We start from the raw sequence: 20,334 nt of genomic DNA, 5'->3' as shown, positions 1-20,334 counted from the left end.
TGATCTGCCCGCCTCGGCCTCCCAAAGTGCTGGGATTACAGGGGTGAGCGCCCAGCCCAAAATATTTTTAAAGCTCTAAATAAACTTACTTTCTTTTAAATATAATAGAGTGATTGAACATTTCAAAGATGAAAAAACTAAGACTAGGCTGTTATAGAAACAGATATGCCATGATATGATTTGATAAAATAGCTTTTTACTGTCTTATTGAATAAAGTTAACCAAATCTGAAAGAAATCAAGTAAAATTTTACATATAAATTTTATCCAATGTTTTAAAAAAAAAAAGTAATGGTTCATCAAAAATCCCATTTATGGCCTGGCATGGTGGTGGCTCACTCCTGTAATCCCAGCACTTTGGGAGGCCAAGGCGGACGGATCACAAAGTCAGGAGATCGAGACCATCCTGGCTAACACGGTGAAACCCGTCTCTACTAAAAATATAAAAAATTAGCTGGGCATGGTGGCACACGCCTGTAGTCCCAGCTACTCAGGAGGCTGAGGCAGGAGAATCGCTTGAACCCAGGAGGTGGAGTTTGCAGTGAGCCAAGATCGCACCACTGCACTCCAGCCTAGGAGACAGAGAGAAAAAAAAAATCCCATTTATGTTCAAGAGGATAGCCATAAGTCTCCCATATTCCTTCTGATATCCTATATTCAGAGTTCCAAAATGGGCCCAAATATCCCTGATTTGGCTAAAATTCAGAGTATCCCAGCATGGGCTGAAATAGAAGTATTTTAGTAAGCTTCACATATAGCTATATGACAGGAAAAGGCTTAAAGTCTTAGATGTTTAAAATGCCCTGCTTAATTATCCAAGAAGGCCTCCCTAAAACCAGTATTTCCATTTATCCATTTGTTTGATATTCTGGAGCTATTGACACCCAAGGCAATGCACTAAATGAGATTTGAGATGGAGGGATACTATTCACTATGAATCTAGAGAATGACTACTGTGAACCCAGGAAAGAGCACATATAGAATTTGAGAATCTGGAAACTGACCTCCTTAAAGGTGCACATGTAGTCTCCAAGAGCTAGAGTTGTATGTTGAAGGTTTTGAATTTACCTTCACTTACTGGCGTTGTAAAGTCTCTAAGAAGCTCTTAGGAAATAAGTCAACATTGGCTTTTAATACACACCTCACAGGAAGTGGTGATGATTCAATCTGTAGCACTCTTTCCAACAAAGCTGAATGAGCCATGAGGTGCTTGACACTGAGAAGAACAGAGCAGCTGCTGCAGATACCATCCTTTGGATGAGTCAAAAGATGAATGTGGCTGGGTGTGGTGACTCACACCTGTAATCCCAGCACCTTGGGAGGCCAAAGTGAGCAGATCACTTGAGGTCAGGAGTTTGAGACCAGCCTGGCCAACATGGTGAAACTCCATCTCTACAAAAAATACAGAAATTAGCCAGGTGTGGTGGCAGGTGGGTGTAGTCCCAGCTACTTGAGAGCTGAGGGAGGAAGATCACTTGAACCCGGGAGGCAGAGGTTGCAGTAAGCCAAGATCATGCCACTGCACTCCAGCCTGGGCCACAGAGCAAGACCCTGTCTCAAAGAAAAAAAAAAGAGAAATGTAATCCCCAGTGCTGGAGGTTAGGCCTAGTGGGAGGTGTTTGGATCATGTGGGCGGATCCTGCATGAATGGCTTAGTGCCATCCTCTTGGTGATGAGTGAGTTCTCATTCAGAGTTCAGGTAAGATCTGGTTGTTTAAAGTGTGTGGCACCTCCTCCTGGTCCTCTTGCTTCTGCTCTCTCCATGTGATCCACCTGCTCCTGCTTTGCCTTCTGCCATAATTGTAAACTTCCTGAGGCCTCACCAGAAGCCAAGCAGATGTTGGTGCCGTGCTTGTACCGGCTACAGAACTGTGAACCAATTAAGCCGCTTTTCGTTATAAATTACCAAGTCTCAGTTATTCCTGTATGGTAACACAAGAACAGTCTAATACACTCCTAGAATAAAACATAGGGAAAAACCTCTTTGACACTGGTCTAGGTAAAGATTTTTTTTTAGATATGACACTGAAAACACAAGCAACAAAAGCCAAAATAAATAAGTGGGACTATATCAAACTAAAAAGCTCAGCAAAGAAAACAACCAACAAAATAAAAAGACAATCTACAGAAGGGAAAAAAAAATTTGCAAATCATTTATCCGATAAAAGGCTAATATCCAAAATACATAAGGAACTCAAATGACTCAATAGCAAAAACAAAAACAATAAAGCTCAGAAAATCTGATTTAAAAATCAGCTCTTGGGCCGAGCGTGGTGGCTCACGCCTGTAATCCCAGCACTTTGGGAGGCTGAGATGGGCAGATCACTTGAGGTCAGGAGTTTGAGACCAGCCTGGCCAATATGGTGAAACCCTATCTCTACAACAAATACTAAAAACCAGACTGGGCACAGTGTCTCACACCTGTAATCCTAGCACTTTGGGAGGCCGAGGCAGTGGGATCACCTGAGGTCAGGAGTTCGAGACCAGCCTGGCCAACATGGTGAAACCATGTCTCTACTAAATACAAAAAAAAATTACCAAGGCATGGTGGTGCATGCCTGTAATCCCAGTTACTTGGGAGGCTGAGGCAGGAGAATCACTTGAATCGGGGAGACAGAAGTTGCAGTGAGCCGAGATTGCACCATTGCACTCCAGCCTGGGCAACAGAGCAAAACTCTGTCTCAAAATAAAATAAAATAAAATAAAATAAAATAAAATAAAATAAAATAAAACAAAATAAAACAAAAATCGCTCTTGATTTTCAATAGCCTCCTAACTGGGCTCTTCATCTTCAATCAATTCTCCGCACAGTGTTGGAGTCATGTGTTGCTTAATGACTGGGATACATTCTAAGAAATGTGTCGTCAGGTGATTCTGGACCTGAATAGATTTTTTTTTTTCAAGGAAGACGGACAAATGGCCATTAGGTACACGAAAAGGTACTCAACATTACTAACCATCAGATAAATACAAATCAAAACTACAGTGAGCTGGGCGTGGTGGCTCATGCCCCTAATCCCAGCACTTTGGGATGCCAAGACCGGCAGATCGTTTGAGTTCAGGAGTTCGAGACTAGTTTGGGCAACATGGTGAGAACCCGTCTCTACCAAAACTGCAAAAAAACTAGCTGAGTGTGATGGCATGTGCCTGTGGTGCCAGCTACTCAGGAAGCTGAAATGGGAGGATCACCTGAGCCCAGGAGGTGGAGGTTGCAGTGAGCTGTAATCACGCCACTGCACTCCAGCCTGGGTGACAGAGCAAGACTCTGTCTCAAAACAAAAACAAAAACAACAACATAAACCAAAAGACAAAACTACAATTAGATACCACCTCCCACCTTTTGGGGTACCTGGTATAAAAACACAAGATATAAGTATTGGTGAGGGTACAGAGAAAGGGCAGCCTTGTACACTGCTGTTGGGAATGTAAACTGGTACAGTTATCATGGAAAATGGTGGGAAATAAAAACAATTTTATTTAAAAAATTAAAATAGACCTACCTTAGGATACAGCAATCCCTTTTCTGGATCTATAGCCCCCCACAGAATGAAATCAGCACCATGGGAGATACCTGCATTCCCATGTTCATGAAGCGTTAGTCCAAATAGCGCAAACATGGAAATAACCTAAGTGCCTATCAATGGATTAGTTGGTAAAGAAACTGTGGGCTATACAGGAATATCATGCAGCCATAAAAAAAGAAGGAAATTCTGTCATTGTGGTAACATAGATGCAACTTGAGGGCGTTATGCTAACTGAAATTAGTCAGACAGAGAAAGACAAATGCTGTGTGATCTCACATACATGTAGAATCTAAAATAGTTGAACCCATAAAAACAGAAGATAGAATGGTGGTTACCAAGATTAGAGGGTGGTGGTGGGAAAAGAAGTCATTGGTCAAAGGGCATAAACTTGCAGTTATAAGATGAATAAGTTCAGGAGATCTAATATACAGTATAGTGATCATAGTTAACAATACTGAATTATACAGCATACTTGAAATTTGCTTAAATGTTCTCTCTGCAAAATAAAGAGTAACTAAATAGGATGAGAGATGTGTTAACTAACCTGATTGTATAATAATTTCACAAAATATGTGTGTATCAAATCATCACGTTGTTTACCATCAAATTGTAGAATTTTATTCATCAATTATACTTCAACAAAGCTGGAAAACTAAAAAAAGAAACAGGTGTATAATTAATAACAATGCTGGTTGCAAATTAAAACTAAGCACCGTATTTTTGGTGTCAAAATGTTTGACGTTTTTAAGAAAACATGTATAAGTGTTCTGCCTCTTGGATGAGACAATTTTAAATTAAGCTGTAAAAAAAAAAAAAAAAGTACTGACAAAACAGTTCACTTTCAGTAATCTGGGTTTTCCCAAGTAGTTACACGAGAGCCAGTCATTTCGAATTGGACAGTTTGAGTGCCTCTTCAAGAGTCTGAAATGTAGGTCAGGGCTCTGCTGACATTTCCATTGACCTCAGAGCTGAAAATCTAAAGTGATCACTGACAGTCAGGCAGTGAGGAAAGAAGACATGACACAGCCAACAAGGGTGGCAGCCTGGCTCTGAAGTGGAATTATGTCCTTCAAACAGGTTGAAAGGTAAATAGGCAGCGATCATTCAAATACTTAAAGACAGATATATTTCCTTTTGAAAATACATGGGCCAAGTTGTTTTCTCTTGCAAGTTTTCATGATATTCCATGCAGTGGTTACTGATGAAGAGGGAATCTATAATATTATATGGCATCACATCACTTTAAATAATAATTATTGTATATTTCCATCAGTTAACTTCTAACTAGGAACATTTTTAGGGCTTCTGCTTCTTCTGTGAAGAGAAGAATTACGATTGCTAACAAATTATGAAAGGGATCCCTATATTTCTGAGCCGGGGGACCCCAGTTTTTTTTAATGTTACTAGATATTTTATGCGATTTGATGAGCTGTGCATTGCGTTCTCTTGTTGTTTTACAGAAAAAGCTCAGGTTTTATTAAACAGATAAAATAACTGAATAATGTTGATTGTTGAGTAAATGAGTTAATTAATGTAACTGATTAATTGAATAATGTAACTCTAGTTGTCAACACAACAGTATTATTAGGAATTTCTATAATGTGTTCCTTTCGAGTTCTCTACAGATGAAAGCTTTTTTCCTCTTTTTTGGGGGGTGGGGGAACAAGGTCTCACTCTGTTGCCCAGGCCAGAGTGCAATAGTGTGATCATGGTTCACTGCAACCTTCACCTCCTGGGTAGCTGGGATGACAGTCACATGCCACCATGCTGGGCTAATTTTTAAATTTTTAGTAGGGACGGGGTTTCACCATGTTGCCCAGCCTGATCTCGAACTCCTGGGCTCAAGCAATCCACTGACCTCTGCCTCCCAAAGTGCTGGGATTACAGGCATGAACCACGACGCCTCCCCAGATGAAAGGCTTTTTACAGTCTAACTGGTGATAGCACATATTGCTTAATCTCACTTCACTTTTCTTCATTTTGAATCCATTTTCTCTGGGAATTCTGAAATTTTTGGCTCTTCCCAGGTTTAGCTCATCAAAGACTAGTATTTCTGGAGTGTGATAAGTACATAACTTTGGCAGGCAGAAGAATTCATCACCAGAAGTTAGCTCAGCCCAGGCACGGTGGTTCGTGCCTGTAATCCTAGCACTTTGGGAGGCTGAGTTGGGAGGACCGCTTGAGCCCAGGAGTTTGAGGTTATAGTGAGCTATGATAATGCCACTGCACTCCAGCCTGGGCTACAGAGCCCAGCCCTTGTCTCTAAAAAAGTTTAAAACATAAAATAAATAAAGAAGTTAACTCAGAGGAGGAGGTTTCTGATGATAAAGGCTAGATTAGGAGGAATTGTAATGAATCAAATGCCCTACTGAGTTAATTCATAGTCACTTTTGAAGAGTATAAAATTCCATTTGTTTGCTTTACTTCTCCATCTCTTGTTATATCTCCTAAATATACCAGTAACATTTCTTTGCTCTGTTTCCTTTCTTCCTTCCTTCCTTCCTTCCTCCCTCCCTTCCTTCCTTCTTCCTTCCTTCCTAATAAAAGGTTCCCATCAAATACAATAACTCTTAGGGAAAAATGTAATGCTTTTTATTATTTTACTAAAATACTACAATTTAAACATTTTTCATATTTTTTTCCAGAGGATAACGTCTTTTCCTGCTTCCAGACATGAATCAGGTCACTATTCAATGGGATGCTGTAATAGCCCTTTACATACTCTTCAGTTGGTGTCATGGAGGTATGGTGTTTTGTGTATCTACTGCTGTCTTTCATTCAACAAATGGAATATTGAGTGATTATTATTTTCTTAGTGTTATGTTAGAATCTCTGAAGAATACAAATATTTTTAGACCGGAAAAAATGTGTGCATAAAAATTACACAGAATGAAATAAAAATGGCCCAATCGTCCAAATGCAGGATTTCTTTCTCAAATTTCCCTTCTGAACAGCCCTCTTACTCACATGTGAATACTTCCACAAAGGAGCTTATTAGTTTGAGTTGGCATTTTCTATCTTCAAACTATTATAACTGTTATATAATAACCTGTCAAACATTTGAATGTAATTCTATTTCACAAACCACTTATCGATAGTTACTATGTGCTAGGCATAGTAACTATGTAACACATAGTAACTGTGTGGGCCATTGGCAAGAGTATGGTTTTATTCATTATATTCAAACTTTACTGAAAAAAGTAGGCTTTATCTAAAAAAGAACAAAAGATTGGTTGAGTAGCTAGAGAATGGGGTTCAGATTCTACAGTGCCCAGTGTTATTTCTAATCTTACCTTTGAAAAATACTGTAGCTTCATAATCTCTCAGTTCTCTAAAGTAGGAGAGCTAATTATATTTGCTCTTTAGACACTTAGAGAAGCTTCCAAGCTAACTCTAGTCTTGTGCCATGGTGCTGAACATCAACAAAAGCGTAACAGAGGCTGGACGAGGTGGCTAATGCCTGTAATCCCAGCACTTTGGGAGGCTGAGGTGGGTGGATCACCTGAGGTCAGGAATTTGAGATCAGTGTGAACAACATGGTGAAACCCCATATTAGCGGGGCGTGGTGGTGCTCACTTATAATCCCAGCTACTCCAGAGGCTGAGGCAGGAGAGTCGCTTGAACCTGGAAGGTGGATGTTTCAGTGAGCCGGCATTGCGACACTGCACCCCAGCCTGGGTGACAGAGCGGGACTGTCTCAAAAAAAAAAAAAGCCTAACAGACTAGTTTATGAAAGATACATCTAGTCCTAAAACAGTTTTCAATGGAATCATTTAATTAATAGAAATAATAAATTTAAAATGCAATAGTATGTTCTTCTGAATCTCTTGTTTTAATGTTTTACATGTAATTTATTATTTTTCCATTTATTTCTAGGAATTACAAATATAAACTGCTCTGGCCACATTTGGGTAGAACCAGCCACAATTTTTAAGATGGGTATGAATATCTCTATATATTGCCAAGCAGCAATTAAGAACTGCCAACCAAGGCAACTTCATTTTTATAAAAATGGCATCAAAGAAAGATTTGAAATCACAAGGATTAATAAAACAACAGCTCGGCTTTGGTATAAAAACTTTCTGGAACCACACGCTTCCATGTACTGCACTGCTGAATGTCCCAATCATTTTCAAGAGACACTGATATGTGGAAAAGACATTTCTTCTGGATGTAAGTGTTGGGGCACATTCAAAATGCAAACAAAAGCTAGTCTAACAATTACCTGGTCATTACCACACTAGTCTAAAAATAGGGACAAAATGATATAGTTCAGTTTTTAGATTAGTTTCATACAGGAGCTGCAAACTCAAATGTCTCCAGGGCCAGATCGGTGAACTATATGAATTGTAGAAGCTGATAGGAGCTATGCAGAGAAGAAAGTACACAGGTGGTCTCCTGGGGGGAGCCACTGCCCAGATCCAGTAATCACAGGGGCCCAGTATTCCTACATCTTTTGGCTCTTCAAAGGAAGGCAGAAATATAAAATTTTAATGTGTACTCTCTAAATTTTAAAATGTTGCCAATACATTCAAAAAACATTTTTTCACCTCTACCCTGAATGAACACTGCATATGTGAGGGCCAGCACGCTTAGATTTAAAATGTTGCTTTTTTAATCTTCTTGTTTTATTTTTCTAAACTAATATAATTAACCTTGAAGCAGATCCCATTGAGAAATTTTGAGGCCAAGGTTTAGGGGGAGTTGCAAAACTAGTTTTGTGCTCCCACTGTACTCCTAGTTTTGCGACCTTGGGCAAGTTGCTTAAGCCTCAATTCCTCGCCTGTAAAAGGAGGCTAATTTTACAGGCTGTGTTATGCACCTGATTTCAATAATTTATTTGGAAGCATATGATAAAATTTAAAGTACATCAGTACCCAAATCCTTAAAAATACATCCTTTTGATAAAACATAGGGAGAGTCTTCTACAATCCTCTGTTCCTAATCTCACTATTCCAATTTACAATCACTGTGTTTGTTACTGTAACTATTAATTTTTTTCTTTTTCTTAAAACCCACCTTGAAGGGAATAATTATTAATTTATTTAAAAGCTTAGTCAAGTTAATCTTAAAAATATATGTTAAATTCAATCTGTGCTCTGAGTGTCCTGGAAGTGTTTAAATCACTATAGTGATATGGGCTGGTTTATATAATTATATACCTAGTTTTGGTTCTACTATTATGAAGGGGGTAAATCAATAAGTTCAGCACTGTTTTAACTCAGATATTCATTCTCTATGGCACTTGAACTCATTTTCAGTAAAAAAATAAAGGAGTTTGTGTCTTTGCCATGTTCCCTTCCTCCATACTTTTGAGAATCAAACCTCAGTTCTTGCTGCTTCTTCACGTTTACAACTTAGCTGGGGGCAGACCCATATCACCACTACCACCTGACCCCATTGTGGCTGCTTGGAAAATAAGAGGCTTCCTTGCTCTATAATGAAGCCATTGTCCTACTTAACTCTGAGCAGCTGATCTTGCATGCTTTTCAAGAGAAGGAACTATAGAAAGTTGTAGAGGTGAGTTGAGGAAGGAAAGTCATAGGTTTTGGAGTCAAAGAATAAACCTACCTTAAACTAATGCCTTAAAGCTGCTAAACTTGCCCTAAATTGTGGCAATTAAACCACAGGCAGACATCTGATGTATGAAATCTCCTTAGCTTGTCCACATCCTCAGGAAACATAACCAAACCTCAATGCTTAAATACTTTACTATTTATCCTTTGGGGGTGGGAGTGGGGTAGAGAGACCATACAATTTCTTTGGAGGGCAAATAAGCAACTTTCACAGTTACAGGAAAAGGTTAGTTATTAATTTAAGCCAGAGGGAAAAAAGGAAGCAAAATAAACATTGTCTCTGTTAAAAAAACAAAATTTCAGCAAATTTAGTTTTTAGATCTGATAGGTTTTTGTTTGTGATTCATGAATCGGCAGCATCTCATTCTATAAGATTAATCTGAGTATCCTGGAGGTGTTTAAGTTACTATAGTGATATGGACTGGCTTGTATAATTATGTACTTAGTTTTGGTTCTACTATTTGTTTCTACTATTATAACAGAACAGATGGTTTTTGTAAGGTAGGAACAAGAAATGACATTTTTATAAAACCTACCAGATTGGTTAACATGGTTACTTTGGGTTATTTTCCTTGTATGATTAAAGCGGAGGGGGTTTCCTTATCATCCCCACTCAGGTTGACTGGGCTCTTTCTACGTGGTTGCTTTGAATTTTCTGTTTTCAGGAAAAACTAGTCTGTGGGAGTTTTACCTGCTTCCTTAAAGTTTCAGCTTGATTATATGTCACTTAACAGGAGTGACTTTGTTTTGATTTGGTATGTGGGGGCCTAGTGCAGGAGCTCAGTCCAAAACAATGGCCTCCTATACATTTTCTTTAACACCACCTTCCGTGTGTTGCAGTTTGTATCACTGATTACTCCCAAGAGCCCTCTCAGTGTTGGCTGAGGGGCCTCTGTCTCCAAACCTAACACCAGGCAATGTAGAAGGTAAGAGAATGGACTTTGTTCCTCTTCCAGGACAGTCTAATAGAAATACATTCTCTGCTGATGGCTGCTTAGAAAGAACATCACTCTTTCCACTTATTTAACTTGTGAGTTGTAACTCCTTACATAGGCCTCTGGTTATGAGTGTAAAAATGTAACTGCCAGGTGAGAATTTACTCAAACCCCTGGATTCAAGCTGAATGTCTTCTTGAGCTCTACATTCTTAGCAAACAAAACTTCCTATTTAAGTAGGTCAAAAAAAGGTTTTTGAGGGTTTTGCGGCATTCTAGAAATCACATTGCTTTCACTGGACAACTTTGATCACAGGATATTTGTCATGTGAGATTTACTATGTCAACTTATCATCATTGCTTTGAACAAAATGATTATATGTATTTTTTTAGACTAGAGACAAATTGTAAAAGACAAGATAAATGAGTCATTGCTTTCCTTGAAAAGCTATCCAAATATATTTTAAAGTGCTGTGCTTTAATGTATAATTTGTGAAATATAAACCATATTATCACAATTTCCATTTTTAGCCACAATCCTAAAAACTTCTTAGATTCTTATCTAAGATTAAATGCACACATATTATGGGAAATTTGTTGTAATCAGACCATACCAATCATCGGATAAAATACAAGATGTCTTTATTCATTTAAAAATATCAAATTAAACCGTGCACAAATAGTCACGTTTCCACTTAATCATTTGTTTAAAATTTTAAGTGTCTTTGACTTTTTAAATTTTAACTTTCTTTGGCCTTCATTTACAATGATGAAAGCACATTTGTTTTTCAATAAAAGCCTCTGAATATTTGTTTCTAGCATTGCCATTAAGTGTGATTACAGAACAATTAGGCTGGCCTGTGCCCTGCTTGAGTAAGAAATTGTAGAGTGATCTTTGCCAGAAGCATTGCATCTCTCTCCACTTTAATCCTTCTCGTTATTATCTTAATTGAGACAATCAATTCATGGAATAAACTTTATTGAGTGGTTACTATGCACCAAAAATGTGTTAAATGCTAGAAGTACAAAGAAGAAGAAATCACAGGCTGCTTTCAAGAAGCTCTCAGTAGAAAAGGATCCTTGGCTAGACTCTGAATTAACAAAAAACCTGGCCTGTGATTCCGGAGTATCCCAATAATAGGGGAAGGGTGGGATTGGCAGGAAAGAACAAAAACATAAGTCCCCTTTTGTACACCTCAGGGTGTTCTCTAGTATCTAGTTGTATAGCCAGGTTTTGTTCTTGGATATTGAATAACCTGGCAGTGAGGCCTAACAACAACTTGATGTTATTTTCATAACCATACTCACAGGCCCATCTTAAATTGCTTCATATTAACAAATACTTATTTGCGTGTGTGTGTGTATAGTCATCTTTTTGATCTTTTGCAAAGTTAATTAACTACCAGACATTTGTAACCCCAAGAATTCACTTCACGTAGGATGCTGTGGTGTAACACAGCCCAAACGATCTGATGGCCAAATCAATGACACTCTCTATCTGAAACCAGAGGGAAAAGTAACTTCAGCACCAATCATTGTAATCAATGAGGGATCACAACTGAATCTCCAAAATGATTTAAATTTATGTTTCCACACCTACTTCATTTAAGGCTCAATTAAAACAAAGATTTATTTTACCCTACTTGGAACCCAGTTACCATTGTAACTCAATGCTACAAGTCACCAAAACGTTGTGAAGTACTTTTTAGTGTGTTCTTAGTCTTTGAAAATAGCTTTTTTGAAAAGGATATTAGACCTTCGATATATGAAAAGAGTTTTTTAATTGTAAAATCAAATTGCATTCAATATAGAGAGTTTTTAAAATGTAGACCAGCAAAAAAGAAATACCTATCATTCCCATAATCCTATAACTTTACTAGTAACCATAATCCCTCTTTAATAATTTGGAATATGTCTTTGAAATTTCAGACCCTCTGTTTCTCAATCTCTCGCTTAAATGAAACCACTAATTGAACCATTTTGCAACCTGCTTTTTTCACTTTGCCATATGATCATTACTTCATTAAATATACTTTTAATTCCTTCCAAAGGCCAAGTACTTAAATTGTCTTCTACAACATTGCTTTTGGATGTGTTTAGGACTGGATTGTAGTTTATTTAACCTTACTTTGGAAAATTGAGCTTGTTTACAATTTTTTCATTGTTATGAACAATACTTTAAGGGCACGTCCTTTAAGCCAAATATTTTATATATCTATGAACATTTCATTAAGGATGCATTCTTAGATGTATAATTGCTGAGTTGCAAAATATTACACCTGCTTTTACAGATTGTGGTATGTAAAGTGCTCTCTATAAAGGCTGTACCAACTTGTACTTCCACCAGAAGCATGTTAGAGGACTTCCATGAGTCCACTCCAACACTGTGTACTGTCATTTTTCAAAATCCTTGCTAATTTGATAGGTTTAAAGACATCTAGTACTGCCTTGATTTGCAGTGAGAATAAAATTTTTAATATATTTGTTTATTACTTTACAAGCAAAATTTTTGGTAAGCAATTTGCAGGTGAAGTGAAAGCAATATGTACTTAAGATAAATCTTTGGATGGAACTTCAGATGCCTAAATGTCTGTATTTTTATTCTTTATGAGCCTCTATCCTTCCACTTGTCTTGTCATTCTCTGAGCAGTCAAGTGTCCCAGCAGTATTTCACATGTAGGGATGAACTAAGAGAGCCACACCTGAAAAGTGAATATTTAATAAACACTCAATATTTCTACATTTTAAAAAATCTTAATCTTATTCACTATTGAATGATATAACTGAAAATTTTGGGTGTCATTCGATAGTTGTTGGAGTTTCATAGGCGTTAGAGGCCCTAAAAAGTCAATGTCATCAGAACTCTCTCACCTTTTCCTGTCTGCTAGGTATTGTTTTCCCCTGTGTTGGCTTCGTTCTTACATAGACTAAAGACTGTGAAAAAGCCTGTTTCACAATGACAGCAAGATGGCCACCAGCAACTTACAGCTCACATGCTACTCAGAGATAGCAGTTTCAGGAGCACAGAGTGTGCTTCTTTTACAATGGTTTAGAAAAAGTGCCTTGGAGAATTCTGATTGGTTCATTATGAGTCATATGTTCATTCCCAAGGGAAATTCTCGTATTAGTCAGCCTACCTCAAAGGCACACTTCTGTGGAGAGCTTCTTGATTGACAGGCCTTGGGGTTGGGGTGGGGGTGAGATTGTAGTGAGGGGCTGGAGGGGATGTCAGTTCTCAAGAGGGAAAGATGCTAGCCAACGAAAAATAAAAATGTTCCCCATAATATGGCCACCTGGAGAAAGAGCTGGGCAGGAATAGGGGTGGGATGAGTTGAGTGGAGTGACAGGAAAAGAGCCTTGAAATAGAATTGTGTGAATACCAAACTTTCAAAAAACCTTGTTGTGGTGGTGGTAAAATACATAACATAAAATGTACCATTTTTACCATGGTTAAGTATACAGTTCAGTGGCACTAAGTACATTTACACTGTTGTACAACCATCACCACCATTTATCTCCAGAACCCTCTTATTGCAAGCTGAAACTCTGTATCCTTTAAACAAATATCCACTTCCTTCTCCTCTAAGCCACAGCAACTGCCATTCTACTTTCTACGAGCTTGACTATTCCGGATACCTTGTGTAAGGGGAATCGTGCAATATTTGTCCTTTAGGGTCTGGCTTACTTCGCTTAATATAATGTCTTCAAGTTTCATCTACATGGTAGCATGTGTTAAAGTTTCCTTCTTTTTTAAGGCTGAATAATATTTTATTGCATGTATGAACACTAAACTTTAAAAATGAGTAGTGGAAAATGTGCAAGAGAAGAAGATAGTCTGCCAGAGTAGTAGAAGAAAACTACAAAGAACCCATTTGCAAGAGCCAGAAGCAAAGAGGTTTCTTTTCTTGTTTTTGAGACAAGGTCTCACTGTGTCACCCAATCTGGAGTGCAGTGTGTTGATCATAGCTTACTGCAGCCTCAAACTCCTAAGCTCCAGGGATCCCTCCAGTCTCAGCCCCCCAGTTAGCTGAGACTACTGGGTGAGCCACCACACGCACCTTTAAAACAGACAGCTTTCAAGGAGGGAGTGAGCAAAATATGAAATGCTGCAGAGATTTTCTGTGGACTTTTATTTTAATTACAAAATAGATGAAAAGGAACAAATAGCCTTCTTCCTTATAAAAAATTTTCAGTGACAAATGACAAGAGATGGGGTCTGTTGAAGAGAAAGTCATCGAAGACCTTAGCAACAATGGTGGAATTGTGGAAGCTGAATCCTGATTGTTTTGGGTTCAAAAGCATATGGGAAATGAAGAATAATAGGCTCTTTAAAAGTGTTTAGCTGTTAAGAAAAAGAGAAAGATACAGGAGTAGCTGGGGGAGACTGAATTTAGAATAATATAGTCAAGTATAGGAAGAAGAGGAATGGATACTTGATGGTAAAGTGGGTTGCAAGGTAAGGTAGTAGGGATGGAATGAGGAGCAGGGAGGTGCTGAGTGCTAATTGACCTGATTTTCAAATAAAATTGTCAGTTTCTCAACTGACTACTTTATAGAGAACTTCATATTTCTTATGGCAGCTCCTAAGTGATATGTTTTGTTGCAGATCCGCCAGATGTTCCTGATGAGGTAACCTGTGTCATTTATGAATATTCAGGCAACATGACTTGCACCTGGAATGCTGGGAAGCTCACCTACGTAGACACAAAATACGTGGTGCATGTGAAGAGGTAGGTCCCTTCCTCACGGCTTCATATAAGCGGTTCCACCCTGGTTCAGCCAGAGCTCTGCCTCCACCAGAGATCCAAGAAATCACCCTCAAACATTAAATATGTACCCTGATTTATCCCTAATTTCCTACTTATGATCAGTGAACCTACCAATGCCGTTTTCGGGCCATTAATATTTTCACTCTGGCAGGAAAGTATTCTATGATCTTTCAACCCTTTTTATTCATTTGTAGGTAATTGGTAGCAGGGGCCTAATGGTGGTATAGCCCAGCACAGTTTTAAATCATTGCTTAGGATGGGCACAGTGGCTCACACCTGTAATCCCAACACTTTGGGAGGCCGAGGTGGGCGAATAACCTGAGGTCAAGAGTTTGAGACCAGCCTGGCCAACATGGTGAAACCTGGTTTCTACTAAAAATACAAAAATTAGCCTGGCATTGTGGCGGGCACCTGTAATTCCAGCTGCTCGGGAGGCTGAGGCAGGAGAATAGCTTGAACCTGGGAGGCAGAAGTTGCAGTGAGCCAAGACTGTGCCACTGCACTCCAGCCTGGGTGACAGAACAAGACTCCATCTCAAAAAATTAAATAAATAAAATAAAATAAAATAAAATAAAATAAAATAAAATAAATTATTGCTTAAATACCTGCTCTATTCTTCTTCTAGGGTTTCAACAACTTAATTTCCCCGAATTGCTATGATTTTTAATCTTTAAATGGGCCTAAAAATAAAACCTAAATACACAAGTTTGTTCTAATTCATTATGTAGAATTTGGCTTTTAAAGTGTGTATAATCATGCCACATTACCACTAAATTCATGGAAGCTATTAATTGTTAATCCTGACCCTCAAATCTTAAATTCAGTGTCTGTATAGCTGATCAACTTTCCTGTTTGTCTCATACTAAGGGGGTTTTCAGGACAAAGAATTTTCAGTTTTAAAACCTGGAAAGTTGTGGGCAAACCAGGACAAGTTGCTCACCTTATTCGTGTTTCTTGTTTTGTTTAGTTTATTAAAAAATTAAATTCCAGGCCAGGCACAATAGCTCATGCCTGTAATCCCAGCACTTTGGGAGACTAAGGCTGGTGGATCACCTGAAGTCAGGAGTTTGAGACCAGCCTGGCCAACATGGCGAAACTCCATCTCTACTAAAAATACAAAAATTAGCTGGGCATGGTGGTAGGTGCCTGTAATCCCAGTTACTCAGGAGGCTGAGGCAGGGAGAATTGCTTGAACCCAGGAGGCAGAGGTTGCAGTGAGCTGAGATCATGCCACTGCACTCCAGCCTGGGCAAAAGAGCGAGACTCTGTCTCAAAAATAGTAATAAATAAAATAATTTAAAATGCCAGCTGGGCGCGGTGGCTCATGCCTGTAATCCCAGCACTTTGGGAGGCTGAGGCGGGTGGATCACCTGAGATCAGGAATTCAAGACCAGCCTGACTAACATGGTGAAACACTGTCTCTGCTAAAAATGCAAAAATTAGCCGGGTGTGGTGGCACACACTTGTAATCCCAGCTACTCGGGAGGCTGAAACAGGAGAATCGCTTGAACCCGGGAGGTGGAGTTTGCAGTGACCCTAGATCGCGCCATTGCACTCCAGCCTGGGCAACAAGAGGGAAACTCCATCTCAAAATAAAATAAAATAAAATAAAATAAAATGCCTTCTGTGGTGTTTTTGAAGTACACTTTTTTTTCTGTCAGTAATTCTTAAACATTTCACAAACTATGTTTTAAAGCATTTATTGGACCCTTACTGTTTGCCAAGCACTGGGCCAAGAGCTTTATAAATGCTGCCTAATTTAATACCTGTACAACCATGTGAAGCACTGGGATCCTACAAATGCTTGTGTCCTCCTAAAATTCATATGTTGAAACAAACCCCCAATGCAAGAGTAACAGGAGTTGGGGCCTTTGAAGTGAGATTAGTTCATGAGGGTGAAGCCCTCATGGATGGAATTATTGCCCTTCCATAAGAGGCCTGAAAGAGAGCTTCTTTGCCCTTCTACCCTGTGAGGACACAGCCAGAAGGTGCTATCTATAAAGCAGAGAGTGAGCCCTCACCAGACACTGAATCTGCTGATGCCTTGATCTTGGACTTCCAAGCCTCCACAACTGTAAACAATAAATTTCTGTTGTTTATAAATTACCTAGTCTAAGGAATTTGTATAGCAGCTGAAAGAGACTAAGACAGATGCATGCAATTATTTTTCCCATTTGTATAGACAAGGGAACTGAGACTTAGTGAGGTCAGGTATGTATCCAGGACCACACAGTTGCAGAGAAGGAGAGGTGGAATTTGAACAGAGGTTGCCTGACTGTCTTCTTAACTTATTTTCTGCCGAAGGCATGTGGAGGTCCAGATCGCGGGGCATCTTTAAAATATTCTGTTCAGTTCTCATCATTATGGAACGGAATAACCTTCTTTTTAAAAAAGTAATCTTTTTATTTATTTATAGGGTGTTTGTTTTCTGTTTGTTTGTTTGTTTTGTTTTTGTTTTTTGAGTCAGGGTCTCTGTTACCCAGGCTGGAGTGCAGTGGTGCAATCTTAGCTCACTGTAACCTCTGCCTCCTGGGTTCAAACAATTCTCCCAGTCACCAAACCTGGTCTGTATTGAAGAGAATAACCTAATCTTGCTCTCTCTCTCTCTCCACCTGTTGGATACTCAGAATAATTTTGATTAAGTGAAACGTAAAAAGAAATACCTCTTCATTCAAGAAAGTGCATGTAGCAACTAGACAGATTTAATGAACACATTACTAGACCTGGAGTTACCAGCTGCATGCCATGGGCAAGAGGCATACACCTTTCATTCTGAACAGGAGTTAAACAGAGGCATATTCCAGTACCGAAGAGATGATGAAAACTCTGATATCAGGGATGAGTAGAGTTGGTGGATCAGATGCAATATGCTAAGTACTGTGCTCTGTACTTCATGTGCATGACATCTTCAATTCTCAACCTTGTGAGGGAACGATTGTTATTGTTCCCATCTTACAGATGGCTTGGGGAGCTCACATTACCTCTCCAAAGTCACTTGACTAAGAAGTAAAGGAGCAGGGATTTTCACAGGGATCTCTCTGGCTAAACCACTGGAGACTAAACCTCTACCCCTTGCCTGTAGGGTAAAGTAGGAAAGCCACCAGAGCGAGACAACTAGAGTCTCATTGCTAAGTCAACTTTAGGAATTTGAAGGTGAGGGCAGTATGGCAGCACCCTTGCACTTCAAGCTCACAGAAAAACCAGGCAGTGCCAGACTGACAGAGAGCCTAGTATCTTGAGGATATTCACTATCTCCCCGAACCTGGAAGGATCTCCTGAACTGCTGATCCGGGTTGTTTGGTTAATTCATTCTTCCTTTGTTTTTAATATAACACTTTATTAAGTGTAGTTCATCTACCATACAATTCTCCTTATTTAAAGTATATCATTCCTTGAGTTTTAGCACCCATCACTACAATCAATATTGAACATTTTCATCATGCCCAAAAAATCACATCCACCCATCACTACAATCAATATTAAACATTTTCATCACGCCAAAAAAAACACATCCATTAGCAGTTACTTCCTATTTCCCCTCAATCTTCCCAGTCCATGGCAACCACTATCTGCTTTCTGTCTCTGTGGATTTGCCTACACTGGACACTTCATATAAAAGGAATCATATAACATGTGGTCTTTTGTGACTGGCTTCTTTCATTTAGCATAATGTTTTCAAGGTTATCTATGGTGTAACATGTATCAGTACTTTATTCCTTTCTTTTTTTCTTTTTTTTTTTTTTTGAGATGAAGTCTTACTCTGTTGCCCAGGCTGGAGTGCAATGGTGTGATCTCGGCTCACTACAACCTCTGCCTCCTGGGTTTAAGTGATTCTCCTGTCTCAGCCTCCTGAGTAGCCGGGATTATAGGTGCACACCACCACTCTCGACTAATTTTTTTTGTATTTTAGTACAGACGGGATTTCACCATGTTGCCCAGACTGGTATGGAACTCCTGAGCTTAGGCAACCCTCCCGCCTTGGCCTCCCTTAAGTGCTAGGATTACAGGCGTGAGTCACCGCGCCTGGCCCTTTATTCCTTTTTTAAATAATGTTCTATTATTTGGAACACATTTTATTTATTTATTCCTTGGTTGATGAACTTTTTGGTTGTTTCCACTTTTCGACTATTATAAATTATGCTTCTATTAATATTTGTGTACAAGTTTTGTGTAGACATATTTTTATTTCTCTTGGGCATATATTTAGGAATAGAATTCCTGGGTCTCTTGGTAACTCTATGTTTAATCTTTTGTTCAACTGCTATAATGTTTTCCAAAGCAGTCACACATTTTACATTCCCACCAACAGTGTATAAGGGTTCCAGTATTTCCACATTCTTGCCAACCTTTGTTTTTATCTTGGTTATTGCCACCCTAGTGGGTGCGGGCTAATTCTTTCAAGCCTGACTTACCTGCATTCTGAGGTTCCTGATAGTAAAACTGCATTGCAAATTCCGGATAGATGAATCACAATTTGAAAAAATATATTTGTTTGATACAATTTTAAACTTGCTAACCCCCACCTAATTTCCTATTTAGTATCATAAAAATATTTTCTGAATATTTTATAAAACTATGTATTATATATTTCTTTTAAAATCCTTTAATGCATTCAAAATTATATATGTTTAAATTTATTTACACATGACGTTTGAGGAACACATTCACTTTATAAAGTAAGGAATATTTGTAGTAGTTATGAGTACTAAGATTGTTCTCAGTACTCAAAAAGTCACTCTGAAAGTATTAAGAATAAGTTTACTAAAGAGAATGCTTTCAGAAATATTCATTGCAAAGAGCATGAGCTTTAGAGTTTTAGATTTAATTTCCAGTTCTGAAACTTATCAGTCAGGTGTCTTTTATGATACAAATATCAGAAAACTCAAGTGCAGGCCAGGCACAGTGGCGCTTACTTGTAATCCTAGCACTTTGGGAGCCTGAGGCAGATGGATCACTTGAGGTCAAGAGTTCAAGACCAGCCTGGCCAATATGGTGAAACCCCATCTCTACTAAAAATACAAAAATTAGCAGAGCATGGTGGCATATGCCTGTAATCCCAGCTACTCAGGAGGCTAAGGCAGGAGAATCTCTTGAACCTGGGAGGTGAAGGTTGCAGTGAGCCAAGTTCATGCCATTGCACTCCAGCCTGGGCTACAGAGTGAGACTCCATCTCAAAACAAACAAAAAGAAACAAAAACAAAAAAACTACTCAAGTCCAGTCACTTAAATAGACATGGCCTTATTTATATCAGGTCACAATTACATGTAATAACAGGTGGCATGATAATTCAGTAATACCCCAGGGATCTAGGCTCTTTTCCTCTTTCTACTCTGCGATATGCAGCGTGTTGACCTTAATCTTCAGATGCTGTATCTCCAGGCTTCTCATCCAAGTTCCAGGCAGGAAAAGTGGTAAAGAGCAAAGGAGTTCCTCCTGTGGACTTCCACCTACATTGAGTTGACCACAACGGTGTCACATGTCTACTCTGTCTGGATGGGAACCTGGCAGAAGGGCATTGTAAATGGAATTTG

General features: G+C 38.9%; 1 protein-coding gene across 1 annotated transcript in view; it reads left to right on the top strand.

Moving 5' to 3' along the window:
• The first annotated feature begins 4,510 nt into the window (after positions 1 to 4,510).
• The window catches only part of IL23R (interleukin 23 receptor), an 86,782-nt gene continuing 70,958 nt past the window's right edge, over positions 4,511 to 20,334 (top strand). The window contains exons 1-4 of the mRNA XM_005543084.4: positions 4,511 to 4,608; positions 6,169 to 6,266; positions 7,400 to 7,696; positions 14,640 to 14,763. Of these exons, the coding sequence (XP_005543141.3) occupies positions 6,197 to 6,266; positions 7,400 to 7,696; positions 14,640 to 14,763 (491 nt within the window). The 5' untranslated portion in view covers positions 4,511 to 4,608; positions 6,169 to 6,196. The remainder of the gene's footprint in view (positions 4,609 to 6,168; positions 6,267 to 7,399; positions 7,697 to 14,639; positions 14,764 to 20,334) is intronic.

Source organism: Macaca fascicularis, chromosome 1 (assembly GCF_037993035.2).
Source record: "Macaca fascicularis isolate 582-1 chromosome 1, T2T-MFA8v1.1".
Taxonomy (NCBI): Eukaryota; Metazoa; Chordata; class Mammalia; order Primates; family Cercopithecidae; genus Macaca; species Macaca fascicularis.
The sequence above is the reverse complement of the archived record's forward strand: the minus strand, read 5'-3'. Positions and strand labels throughout refer to the sequence as shown.